This window comes from Watersipora subatra, chromosome 6, assembly GCF_963576615.1.
Source record: "Watersipora subatra chromosome 6, tzWatSuba1.1, whole genome shotgun sequence".
Classification (NCBI taxonomy): Eukaryota; Metazoa; Bryozoa; class Gymnolaemata; order Cheilostomatida; family Watersiporidae; genus Watersipora; species Watersipora subatra.
The window spans coordinates 43,553,687-43,567,430 of record NC_088713.1 but is presented as its reverse complement, the minus strand read 5'-3'; the positions used below and the strand labels follow the sequence as shown (position 1 = coordinate 43,567,430).

Below are 13,744 nucleotides of genomic sequence, written 5' to 3'. Positions count from 1 at the left end.
ACCAAAAATCAATAATAATGTGTGTTTAAAATTTGTTTTTTTTCAAATTTCATGAAGCCAGTCAGCATCAAAACTTTAAATCTTTGAGTAGCCTATCTATAAATTTTATTGTTGTTATAATCTTACTATAGTAAGAAAAAATTTTAAAACGTGATTGAGAGCTTTTCTCCTTTATGTACATGTATATACAGTAAATCTCAATGTTTATCTCCCGTTTATCTTGTCGTCGCTATTTCCAGTTGATACGATTAAAATCTAGAAGTGGAAAATCGCATAATTTTATTTGATCTCAGAACCTCAAGGTTTAAAGACCAGCAATCTATTCCACTACACTATGGTGCTCAAGAGATGAATGTGATGACATTCATTCCATCGGTTGAAATACTCATGTTTGAAGAGCTTGAGGTTATTAACTAGCACGGTTGATCATTACAATTATTAAGCTGACTCAAACACAGCTACTTTTTAATAAACATCTAAACTAATGAGGTTATGAGGTAAGTTATCCAAATTCCATGGGTAATTAGTTTATTACCCATGCAAGACCGCGCATTCGGCTGCTAAAATATATAATAAAATATATTATAATTATACATATATAATATATATACATTTTATATATATGTATATATATATAAAAAAATATAATTATATACAGTCAAACATGGATAACTCGAACTTCAAGGGACCGAGCAAAAGTGTTTGAATTATCAGAGCGTTCAAGTTATCAGAGCACTGTCACAAGTCCATATATTTACTTATTTATTAGTAGATACATGTACATATACAAACTATAATATAAATCAAAAGCACAAATGGCTTGTTTCAAATTAAATGCTTCTAATGTAAAGTTTAAAACGTTTTCATGAAAAAGCAGGCCTATAGAGATTTTTCTATCACTTGAGATTGGTTTGTTGTTTGAGGTGATGTTATTGCCAGGACGTTTTTCAGATTGGCATTGGCAAAACTTGATCGTTGTTGAAATGCTCAAAAGAAAAGACATTTTTTTCTTTTGGGGTTTACCCACGATCAATTTTGCCAATCTTTCTTGAAGTTTATGGAAAGATTACCTTACTTTATCTGGGATTCGTTAAGAGCAACACTCCGAGGCAGTTCAATTAAAAGTTTTACGAGGTTTTACGGTACATTCTATATCACTCACGCTTTTTTAATAGATACTTATTGAATGTACACACGTATTCTGTGTTTAGGTCAAACGATGAATAGTTTTTTTGTAGCTCAGACAACGTATACGTTTAATTACAAGAATTTTTAAGACGATTTAAACATTCAACATTCCGACGTTGATTCAACACGGAATCAACGTCGGAAAATTATTCATCACGGGCTAGCTGGGTTACGCCACGCACTCAAGGATTTTCGCCACGCACATACAAAACAAAAACAACATGCGATTTTTGTTTTGTATGTGCGTGGCGAAAATCCTTGCACGCGTGACCCAGTTAGCCCGTGCTATTCATCGTATCGCAGTATAAATCAAATTTCACCAAACTTTTAGAAAAGTCGTTGACAAAAATATTTTGCCGATGGTGGTAATAACGACGCTTATGAATTACGAAAAGATGAAGTTTACCTCTATGGCTTTGAATAAAGTGATTTTCTAAAGCGATAACAACCGTTTCGGTAGCCGTTGGGCAAAAAAACAGTTCGAATTAACAGTGTTGAGTTCGAGTTATCTATAGCAATTTATCATTACGTGGGAACGGACCAAAGGAAATGTTCGAATTAACCATGTGTTCGAGCTATCCGTGGACGAGTTATCCATGTTTGACTGTATATATATTTATTATATATACAACATATAATATATTAGATATAAAATATACATAATTTACCCAAACGGTTCCTTTCGGCTATAAAAATAATTAAAACATAATAATGTTATTAGGATTCGATTAATTTTACTTAAATAATTAGCTATTAAATTACTTTACTGGATAATCGAAAGCTGCTGCTGCTGCTCTTTTAATCTGTAAAGACTGGCATGACAATCAACTAACTTCTCAACGTTTCTCAACCATAAATTGTTAGATTGACCAGCTGAGTTAAAAAAACATCAACTATTTTGTCATTTTGAAGAGAATGTGCCATGAGAATTTAAAAGACTTTCAGACAAAGCTTTTTTCTCTTTTGATGGGTGACAACACTGGATTTACATCTACGTATTACGCAATGGTGTTACTCACCAAGTTAAGATGCAGACATCGACCAGCACAGTCAAAAGCTATAAAGAATGACAACCTGTGCAGGCTGTCATCCTCCAAAGCTGGATGACAGCCTGTACAGGTACCTCTGTAGAACTTCCTAATACTGAGTTTCTGCATTTGATTTCAACGTCAGCACAAAATGGTGGCCACATAGCTTGATGGTCTAAAAGCCTGTTGTCAAATTCATTTGAACCAAAAGCTTTTTTGAACATTTTTGTTAGCTTTGTTTCTATTTCTTTATTTCTTTGGTCACATAATAAGCCTGAAGGAGACCAAATGATGATCATAATGCACTTTAAGATTTCAAAAAGCTAATTCGCAAAATCATAATGCTTATGAATTCATATTTAAATGCTATTAACAACAACAGCTATCTGGTTATTTTTTGAAAACCCTTAAAAGTTGACTTGCAACAAAATTCATATCACAGTTATTTAGTACCAAAAGATTCACCATGTCTTACTTTGCTGTGTTGTAAGTGCAAAATATGTGGAAATGTGATTACAGGCTCTTAAAAGCTAAAAAACGAACAATTAATTGCAGCCATCACAAAAACGCCGTAGGTTGGAATCCCTTTCCCAAATGCCTCAAATGGGACGTAGTTGAACATGATTTTTTTCTGTTTACACTTTCATGCAACCTTTTTGTCGAAATATTTTCACCAATATACTTCACGCATTCAATAAAACTATGTCTATTTTCCTTTTGCGTCTATTTCATCTTCATTGTAAGGCTGCCACTTTGAGCACTGATATCTCAAAACCTAGCCTAAAAATTAGTTTAATTTTATAACTTTAGCTTTACTCTATTTTAAAGATGTTCTACAGTAGAGGTTGATGTAAATGTAGAGGTGAATGTAGAGATCTTTAGTAAATTCTGGTATTCATGATGGTCACATTTCGTGTTTATAAACACTGTATCTATTAACTGGGACATTTTGAGGGCATGTTTCACATGTTTCTCTAATAATTGCATTTAGCTTGATGAAATGCAAATAAAAGGCTGAATTACCAGCTGAGAAATACCAACTTTCTTTTATATGGAACACTCTTGAGGCATGCGACAAAATACAGATGATGGATTGTATGGAGTTATCATCTCACCGTGAAAACCTATGGAATCTGTGTTGTGCTGACAACTACAACATTTAAAAAAGCTTGTCAGATGCTAAATATTTCAATGGCATGGCTAAGAATTATGCATGCTATGAATTGACACCCTGATGAATAGACAAAAACTGCATCACTATGGTTCCATTATTACTTGCTTTAATTGTTTATAGATGCAGCTTTACGCAAGTAACTGCAATCGCAGAATATAATACTTACTGCTTTTCTATATACAGACGGTTCCCAACCTACGAACGCGTTACGTTCCGGACGATTGTTCGTAAGGTGAATTTGTTCGTAAGTTGCTTCTGTGCTATATTTTGTATTATAATTTATGTTTAAGGCCTATATAAGTATATTGAAGGTTTATATAAGTATGTTTAAGGCTTGTATAATTAACCTGTATTGGTTTGTACTGAGAAAAAATATTTAATAAAATGGAAATAATACTTTGGTGGACGCCGGGCCATGACACTGCATTTCTTATTTACCTTATTGTATGTCTTGTCCTTTCTATTACATTGTTGTTTTAATCGTTATGCTATCACTTATCGTTGTTGTCTTATTTTTTGTATGTGTTGTCCGTTTATTATATCGTTGTCTCACTCGTTATGCTATTGTTATATCTGATATACCGTCATAACACTATCACTTATCGTCACTTAGATTGTTGTCATACCAACGCGCTAGCGGTCCTATTCATTCACCTTGTTAGCCGGTGTTCTTACCGTTTGCCGTTAGCCGGAACGGTTGATATTATTGTATATAAATGAGTGCGCCCATTTAGTTGAGCAGAGCAGATAGCCGTATGCTCCTCGGCTGGTGAATTTCCTTCGCTAATTAAAAGCACTTTAATTAATTACAAGCACTCTCTTATCTTTATTTATTAGTAGAGATCTTGCCAAGTAAAGACCGGCAAATCTCTTTACAATACGTATGTAAAGTTCAAATAAAGTTCAAACAAATAATTCGAAAGTTAATCGAGTTACGAACAACGCACATGCGTTCGTATGTACCGTTGTTCGTAACTCGAATGTTCGTAAGTAGGGAACCGTCTGTACATGTACAGTGGTGATACAAATTATGGAACCGCCTCTAATTTTCGTTACATAGCAATGACTTCTGAGTTGTATTTATTTTTTCTACAATCAAAATTTTACATAACTATAAAAAATTATATATAATTTGAATCGTCATAATGTTGGCTTTTTGATAAACATAAATTAAAACCACATTGTATATTCTATAAAAATATTATTACAGGTTTACTGAAAGCTGTCAGAGAGTTACTGTGCAGTTGTCATTTCTATTAAATAGTGTCCAACCAAAAGTCATAAAATAACATATTTCTTTTCTTTGAAATGGCTGTTATTGTAAATTAACTTAAAGACAGGGTTTTGTAGCTTTGAAAAGAGCTGTTTTGGTCCTTAAGATGATCAATACTTGGCTGGCCAGCCTTTGTTGTCAATCACTGCTCGGCAGCGCCTGGGCATACTATCTGTCAGCGTCTGAAGCTCTTCAGGTGTCACTATTCGATGCTAGGATTGCACAATAAGCTCCATCAATCTCCTTTTATTAGATGGTTTGTCTTTAGTTACGAGATTGCCTATTCTGCTTCACAAATTTTTAATTGGGTTAAGGTCTAGTGACTGAGTAGGCCAAGTCAGAGTGTTAACGTTATTGTCAGCAAACCACTTCTTTACTCTTCTGGCTGTGTGGCATGGAGCATTATCTTGCTGGAACAGCCACTCTCTATCAAACAGACTTCTAGCAGATGGTATCCTCACACTTTGTAGTACTCCACAATATTTTTCTGCATTCGTCATACCATCAACAAAATGTAATCTACCAGAACCAGCAGCGGAGAAACAACCCCACACCATTACTGAGGTGGGATGCTTTATCGTAGGTAAAATACATTCTGGTTTAAACTCTTCACCAGGTCTCCTTCTTGCATAGTTGTTACCAGAGTGATTTTGCACAGTAAGTGTGCTCTCATCGCTGAATAATACTGCTCTCCAGTTTTCTGGTGACCAATTCACATGATCTTTTGCCCATTGTAGACGAGCCTTTCTTTGTCAAGATGATAACAAAGGTTTTCTACGAGCTTTACAGCCTCGTAAGCCATTATCTATCAATGATTTGCGAACAGTTGATGGTGCTAACTCTGTACCTGTTGATTCTTTTAACTCTTTGGCTAGCAGAGGCCTGGTTAAATGTCCAAAGAAAGTCTCACTAGGCGTCCGGTTCCTCGATCTGTTGCTAGCTTTTTCCTTCTCCTACCAGCCCTTTCTTCAACTTGAACAGTTTCGTTCCATCTGCAGATTGTTGTAAATACACCTTTCTTAGAGCAATCTACCTCTCTTGCAATTTCCCTCTGCGGTTTCCCTTGTTGATGAAAGTGAACTATTACAGCACGCTTTTCTTTCGTGAGATGTTGAGGCATGATGATGAAGTTATTAGAATGACTTTTATTGAGAGCAGGAGGACTTTTCAATACTATTTGGGTTATGTTGCATAATGCACAACGTCTCACTCAATGCAATTGTTGTCTTAGATGATTATTAAACTGGGCAGATCAAAGAACTTGGAAATTCTAGACATCATTCACCAGACTACTGTTTTTGAAAAAAATGACTTGTTATGAGACACCCTGATTAGTTGCACTTTTAACTGCACTAGCTATGGAATTAGGTTTGGATGCAGAAAAAAATTAAACAATGCGACAGCTGATAAAATTTCCTTTTTAATGATATATAACTTTCATATCTTGACTGAATATAAATAATATGAGAGCCATTACAGCGCATTATGTACTAAAACTCAAAGGCGGTTCCATAATTTGTATCACCACTGTAGATAAACATCAGATAGTTTGTAGTGGAGTCATTTTTTCGCAAATTTTTTTGGTTCTGGTTGTTTTTAATCTATCGGTATAAATCTCAAAGTCCATCGGTTGGTGTGTCCAGCTATCGCTATTAAAGTCTAGGAATGAAAGATTCGCTGCGTGCTGGATTTGATCTCGGAAACCTCCTGATTCACCAGGCGATAACCTAGCCAATTGATGCAATGCATTCATTAGGCGATATGAGTGGTTATGTTCATTAAAATAGCACTCTGCACTCTAGCACTCTGTGTTACACAACTTTATTAAAGCCTGCTTTGATGGCTTTTATTAGTAAGTTTGACAATACTGATCCGAGCTTCCTCAAATTAGTCATTGGCAATGTGCCAGGCTAATGGCAAGCAACTAAATTGCCTGTCACTGTTTATAAGCTGTTTTTAATACCTGTGCGATGCTGGACATTTGGCTAGTTTGGTATAATAATCAAATAATCCCGCCAGCATAAGAATGGCATAGCCTTGTGGTTAAATGTGTGCTTTTAGAAGGTTTAAAGGTTAAATGTGTGTGTTTAGAAACTAGTGATTGCAATCATCGAGTTCAAATTCAGTGCGGATTTTTCATTGTTAGACTTTAATTGATATAGTAACCACACACAGCTACGACAGAAAACAAAAGACTAACAAAGGAGAAACCAAAGAAAAACATTGAGATTTATATGTATACTAGCTGTGCCTTCCGGCGTTGCCCGGGCATTAAAAATCAGCTTATAAATAATGAGAAGTGATGAGATTTGCTTACCACTTGCTGGCAGGCAACTCTCCAGCAAGTGTCAGGCCATTGCCAAGCACATTGCCAATGGATAATTCCACTAACCTAGTTAGTAAGCTTCAAATGCCGGCAGGCAATGACATTGTGTCAGCATTGTTGCCCGGCTAGGCTATTCTAATAATAACTATAGCCGGAATGCAGACAGACATACGACACACGGAAATACTTTGAGAAATTTATATGTATATAATAATCATTATTGGTATTTCTCAAACCCGCAATTAACACTGTTAACAATTAACGCTGTTAACATTTAACACTGTTAACAACAAGCTATGCCACTTTCTCTACAACAAAACTGACCTGAGCAAACTTGAGTTTGATTTCAGCATTGGTTTGAAAGAAAATGAAGACTGCTAACAAAAAGAACCTCGGCTTGATTGAACAAAAAAATCAACTGTATTTTTTGGGCAGTATGAAATACGATCTAAACTAATGGGTAAGTATGCAACACACCAGAAGTCCACAATTTTCGTAAGATAGAGACTGAAGCGAAGAAAGGAGAAAAGCCAAATTTTTACAACCATCTCAGTATACAAATTGTCCAACAAGCGACGAAAACTTTGACTGACTTTTTGACCCAAACTGATATACAGCACCTCCAACAAAACATCGCCATTTCCTAAGTACAAATGGATAACTCAGTCATCACATGACATGACAACTGGAATGCAAGAAACACCAAACGATAGTATTTGGTTAACCATTGTACCTCTTCTTGTACCTCTACATCTCCACTTTTCGACCATGAGGATGAAGGTAATCCTGGTAAATGAGTGTCATAGAGAAATGGACTTCGATAAGTATTGAAAGTGCTCAAGTTATTCCTACAAATGAATGTCAAAAGTTATTGTAAAATGCAATAAAATGGCTGAGTTATAAAGCTCAAAAGCTTTATTTAAAAGCTCTGAATGATTCCTAGCTACAGAGCAAACTAATCAAAAGAACTGCAACATGCCAACTAAGAAAGTGTGAAAAAAAGAAAAACTTACTATAATGATAGCCATGTGCATACGTCTGTCCTGGGCCACAGTTGAAAAAAGGCTGCATTGAGATGGATTTGAACATATGATATTCGGCTTGGCTTCCTGATACACACATTAATTGACAGCCTTCCAGCATTTCAGAATACTTTTCTTCACTATAAGAGCCGTGTCTGGGCATCTGTCTGAAGCCACAGATCAAAATTGAAAAACAATTTCAGCTCTGCTCTGTGAAAAAGAAATTTCTTTTTTCAAGGTTGAAAAAAGCTCACTAGTAAAAAAATGCAATAATATAGTGTGGTGTTTTATAATATTCTAGCTAGCCTGATAGGCCCATAGCCATTGGTTTGGCATCTGCAGTTCACTGCAGTTGGCAATGTGATGCGCTGTACTATTCCTGAAGCCTATACTCAGGATGACCTGATCGGCGCTAACCAGTAGCAGCCAGCGTTGAGTCATAAGCTAGATATACTGTTTTTTTACTCATATCGTTAGGTTTCACAGACTTCCATAATAAGCAGCCAGATTTTAGTTGTCAATATTATACTATGGTATTTTTTACTAGAGATTACAGCTCAGTTGCCTATACTATTTTATTTTACTATATTATACCATATTATATTGTATTTTTATTTGCTTTTTTTTGTTTAAAAAAATTTAAACAGTTTTTTTTTCGTAATTTAAAAAAAATAAATAAATAATTGTTTAGTTTTTATAAATATTGTTCATTTTTATATAAACAAATTTTATTGTAGATACAACACACAATAGAAAATTTTCATATTTTATTGCATTCATAATTATTAAACAAGATTATATTGGAATATTGCTGGCATGTTCTTATAGGTTTTACAAGATTGTGAACCGCATATATAACCAGTGAGATCACCTCACTCACAATCCTATGAATTGGTTAAAGTTATGAATTTCCAACAAAACACTATTATATGCAAAACAATATATTTAGGTATGAATGAATAAAGCGCCAAGGTTTATAATAACTCAATTCAATTGTAATAGGTAAATAACAACTTTCAAGAAAAAAACATAACACTACTAAAACTAATGTTTGTAGTATTGCAGCGATCACAGTGGGGATCACAGATGAGAAGGCATAGCTAAATCTGAATTAATCAAAACTTGCCTGAATCTCTAATTTTGGTGGAATGGTGAATGTTGCCTACGTTGTCAAATTATGTCAACTTCTGTGGGCGCAGCACCTCGGCTAGCTGCAGGGCTACTACACATGTGGGTCTCATCGTAACTTATTATGTAGGAATTGGGCTTCATTTATCTTTTCGTATTAATCAATACTGTAGCCATATTTATTTTTTACTTTGCTATATTTTTACGAATTAATGAAATAAGTTAGTAAAAAATTTACAAGCGCATACAATTTTTTTATAAAAGTGTGCGTGTAAATAAATTTTTTTATAAATCCATTTATTTTTTACTTCGTTATATTTTTACGAATTAATGAAATAAGTTAGTAAAAATAAATTTACATGAACACAAATTTTTTTCATAAATGTGCTTTTGGACTACATAACAAGAAAAGGCCAAATCAAAAGAATAAGTCTTTAATAATAATTATGGTTTTATAATTTTCCCAAAAGCATTAGGAAAGTGTCTATGTACAGGTGAAGACCTGAAAGCAACAGCTTATAGAAGTATGAGGCTTATTCAAGACTACTTTTAAAAATGAATTAACATAAAGTTTTTGTAGAATTTACCAGAAGATTAATATTTTTCTATCAATTGCAATTGTTTTTGATGTTTGAGGTAAACTTATTGTCAGGAGGTTTTAAGATTAGAACCAATCAACCTTTATCACGACTGTAACGTCTCACTCTAGATCAATCGAAAGTGGGATTATTACATCCGTATTTGCAAAAAGACCGACTGAATAGATAGATGCAATGCTTCAACTTGGTCGCAATAGCCGATATTAAATATCGCAACAATATCAATGAGTGGCGTAATTTAGCATATATTTCTTGTCTGAGCTTTGTAATCGCGATCAAGTTTTATTGATTTGAATCTTAAAACATCCTAGCAATTGGATCATCTCAAACATCAAAAAGAATCGCAAATGATTGAAAAATTGCGATACTTTCTGATGAGATCAACGAAAAATTTGTGTAAGTTCATCGTTAACAAATGATGTAATGCTGGATCGTTACACAATAATAACGAGGTCATTTTATGAAAGGAAATGAGTAGTTATAGAGATATTTGTAAATAAAGTAACAAGGAGCCCGATTTATTCATAAACCATTGCTAAATAAATAAATTCCTGTACTGTTACAGTAGCACAGGCCAAAAAATGAAATAATTGTTTGTAAATGTAGCATAATACTTGTAAATATTATATTGCAAAAAGGAAAAATGTAAAAGAGAAGAAATAAAAATGCTAAGCCGATTAATAAAGCGGGGTTGCACCTAAACTAATCGTCCAGGTCAAGCATTCCTTGCCTATAAGAAAACAGGGTTTCCAAAGCTATATCCTAAATATTTATGGCAAAAAGTCCAGGCTCAAATTGGCATACAACCAGAAAAGCTATCGTTACTAATTTCTCTTACGAGTTTAAAACTCTCTTCATTCTTTCTCTTCTATTTATTGTTTGAGAGTCCCTCCCGGTAATGCCTAAGTTCGGTCTGCACATCCTGAAATTCGTCCTCCATCTGTTCTACCAATGAACGGAATTTCCTTAGGCCTTTGCCTATACCGATCATCTTATCTTCGATCTGCTTCAATTTCGCCATAGGCTCTATAAAGTCAACAGAGTTATCACTACATCGGTCTAACAGGAAATGTCCCGTAGAGGTTCGTTCTGGTGGAACTAGAGCGTCTCCGCTGGCGAGACTTGGCATTCGCAAAGCCATTTCTTCCGAATTTCCCTGATGTCTCTCTCGAGTCTTATCTTCATGATGACGTCTAAGACCAGTCAATCGATATCCAGCCCTGTTTTTAAGTTTGAGTGCCACTCTAACTGGTCCCATAGACCTCAAAGATGAAGGTCTCATCCTAAACACCTGTTTTGCTTGAATAGGATTTAGTTGAGTTTGTCTACAGGAAGGAAAACCTGTGCTCAGTTTAATGTTAATTGTCTCATTTTGAATATATATCTTTACCGTCTCATAAAACGCCGGATAGTTCTCCTTGTCTACTACATATATCCTTCCAAAAAAACAGTTTGCCCTCCTTTGATGCTTACAAACGTTGTCCCTCACATAGCTATGCACTCCACATAGACAGAAAAAGTTTACATAATGCTGTTGAGCATGCACTTTGAGGCGAGCAAAATTAGCAAGTACAGCCTTGCATAAAAGACAAACAGAGTTTGGAGACTGGCCACAAGTTTGTTGGATCAGCTGCTCTGTCTCCTGAGTGATCCACATAAGTTTGTCAAGGTCCGGAGGCAGAATAGATGCGTTCTGCAGTGTTAAATCGATTGTTGGTTTTGTTGCATGCATATCAGCTCCTTGCAAAATGTCTGTTTCCCCCTCCTTGGTTGTATTACCTGGTAAATTAATATCATTTATCAATCAACTAGATCAATGTCCGGCATGGCCCGTGTAATAAAAAAATTAAAATTAATAGCATTCATTAATAAAAAATTGATGAATGCCTGGCATTGCTCGGGTAATGAAAAGTTAAAATTAAAATTTATCATTGGATATACAAAGATCACCATAGCGAGCAGTGGTTCAAAATGAATAAGGATTCATGTTTCTGTGATATACTATCAAATCTTTACTTACAATTACTTCAACATACGAATTGTTCAACATAGAATGGAAAGTTTGAGCAGCTGTTTGATTTTAAACCTAAAATAATATCTAACAAATGACGCTTGGAGTTTTAAAAAAACTTCAGGTTCTTGAGTACAAATGGGTAACTAAGTCTTTAGGTCCCGTGGTAGCAAATGCCAAACAATATTACTTAGTTAACCACTAGAAGTTATTAAAAAGCCGCCAACGGAACAAACTAACTTGTCTCTGTTGAGCCAAAAAGATAAAGGTGATTACGCTGAATGACTCTTTTAGAGAAAAGAGAACCCAACATGGAAAGAGCATTGTATGGATCAACCAAATAAATTTAATCCAACTATTTTAAAAATTGGTCTGGAATTTTCGGCAATGAGCCATCAGTCAAAAAGTGAAATGATTACATTGTTAAGACCCGTACACACTATCGCTCAAATCGACGATTAGCTGTATGATTGACCGCAACGATGGGCTGCTATGACATTATAATGCGATAAGCAGTCAACGTAATCGTTGCTAGCGACAATGCGATGAACTTTCAACATGTTGAACTTTGACACCGATGATTGTAACTGTTAGCATCTTGATTGGCTTTTTGTTGACAGCATCCACCGTATTCAATTTCAACAGTAGTGAAGATTGGTGTCAATTTAGATTCGAAAACATGGCGAAGAACAATGCTTGTGATGAACTACATCATCAGGTAATTAAAAAATAACGAAAGGACCTGCGATTTCACCAATGTAATTTTGTAACTTTTAATTGGTTGTTGATTAGCTGTCACCTACAGCTCATAGTACGTACACTTTATCGTTGGCGATAATGTCCAAACAGCTAATCGTTGTAGTCTATCGCACAGCTAATCGTTGATTTGAGCGATAGTTTGCACAGGCCTTTAGTGTGCAGTATGAAGCCTTTTGTCAACTAGCTCGTTTGTGTTTAGACCATTACCTGTAGAGCTCATCCCATCCTCAACTTTCCTCAGTTTGGTGGTAGTAGGCTCTGCAGAGTCAATACTGTTTTCCCTGATAGAACTTTCTGAGAAGTGCCTAGGACTGTGACAACTCGCCTTATCAGAGGCTAGTTGTATTGCAGAAGAAGTTAGTGAATCTGAGACACCTGAACCGCCGAGCTCGGGTTCATTTACGGAAGGACATTTCTCTGCGGTTTCCTGAGAACTCCCATGAGACTCATCTGTGAGATTAGGATTAAGACATGACAGCCCATTGCCATCGTTCTGGCCAAGTTCACTGGATGCTTCAACTAGACTATTTGAAGACTCATTTTTTCTTGTGTCTAGAGTGTCGGCCGAAATGGGGATGGGTTCCAGTTTTACTGATAATGGTCTTAACGCATACTTCTGTATTCCTTTTGCAAGATTCCGTCGGGACGGTCTGCAGGGTGGAAATCCCGCACTTAGTTTAGCTTTATCTGTCTCACTTTCAATATACATCTTTATCGCTTCATAGAACGCTGGATAGTTCTCCTTATCCACCGCATATAACTTTCCATAATAGCAGTTTGAATATTTTTGGTGCTTGCTAACAATGTCTCTTGTATAGCTATGCATTCCACACGGACAGAAAAAGTTTACATAGTGTTGTTGAGCATGCACCTTGAGGCGAATAAAAGTGGAGAGTACAGCCTTGCATACACGACAAACAGAGTTTGGGTGTTGACCTTGTGCCTGTTGAATCAACTCCTCTGTCTCTTCGGAGATCCATCTACGATTGCGAAGGGTCCATGGCAGAGTAGAACCATATTCTTGTGTTAAATTTATTATTGGTTCATGCTCATCGGTTTTCTGAAAATTGTCCATTTCCTGTTCCATCGCAATGCTCCCCAGTGGATTACTAGAGCTTGTACTGATGGGGAATTCTTCAAAAGATAAGCAAAATGCAAGCATTATCATAGAGGGAACCAACTGTTAGTACATAAGGATGTATGTTTCTGTGACATATAGTGAAATCTTTACTTAGA

The 13,744-nt window shown here is 35.5% G+C and overlaps 1 protein-coding gene across 2 annotated transcripts in view; it reads right to left on the bottom strand.

The window, feature by feature from the left end:
- Positions 1-10,359: 10,359 nt before the first annotated feature.
- The window catches only part of LOC137398678 (uncharacterized), a 42,837-nt gene continuing 39,452 nt past the window's right edge, over positions 10,360-13,744 (bottom strand). For both annotated transcript variants that reach the window (XM_068084862.1, XM_068084863.1), the window contains 2 exons: positions 12,716-13,642; positions 10,360-11,517 (listed from right to left, as the gene is read on the bottom strand). In XM_068084862.1, coding sequence (XP_067940963.1) covers positions 10,607-11,517; positions 12,716-13,642 — 1,838 coding nt within the window. In that variant the 3' untranslated portion in view covers positions 10,360-10,606. The remainder of the gene's footprint in view (positions 11,518-12,715; positions 13,643-13,744) is intronic.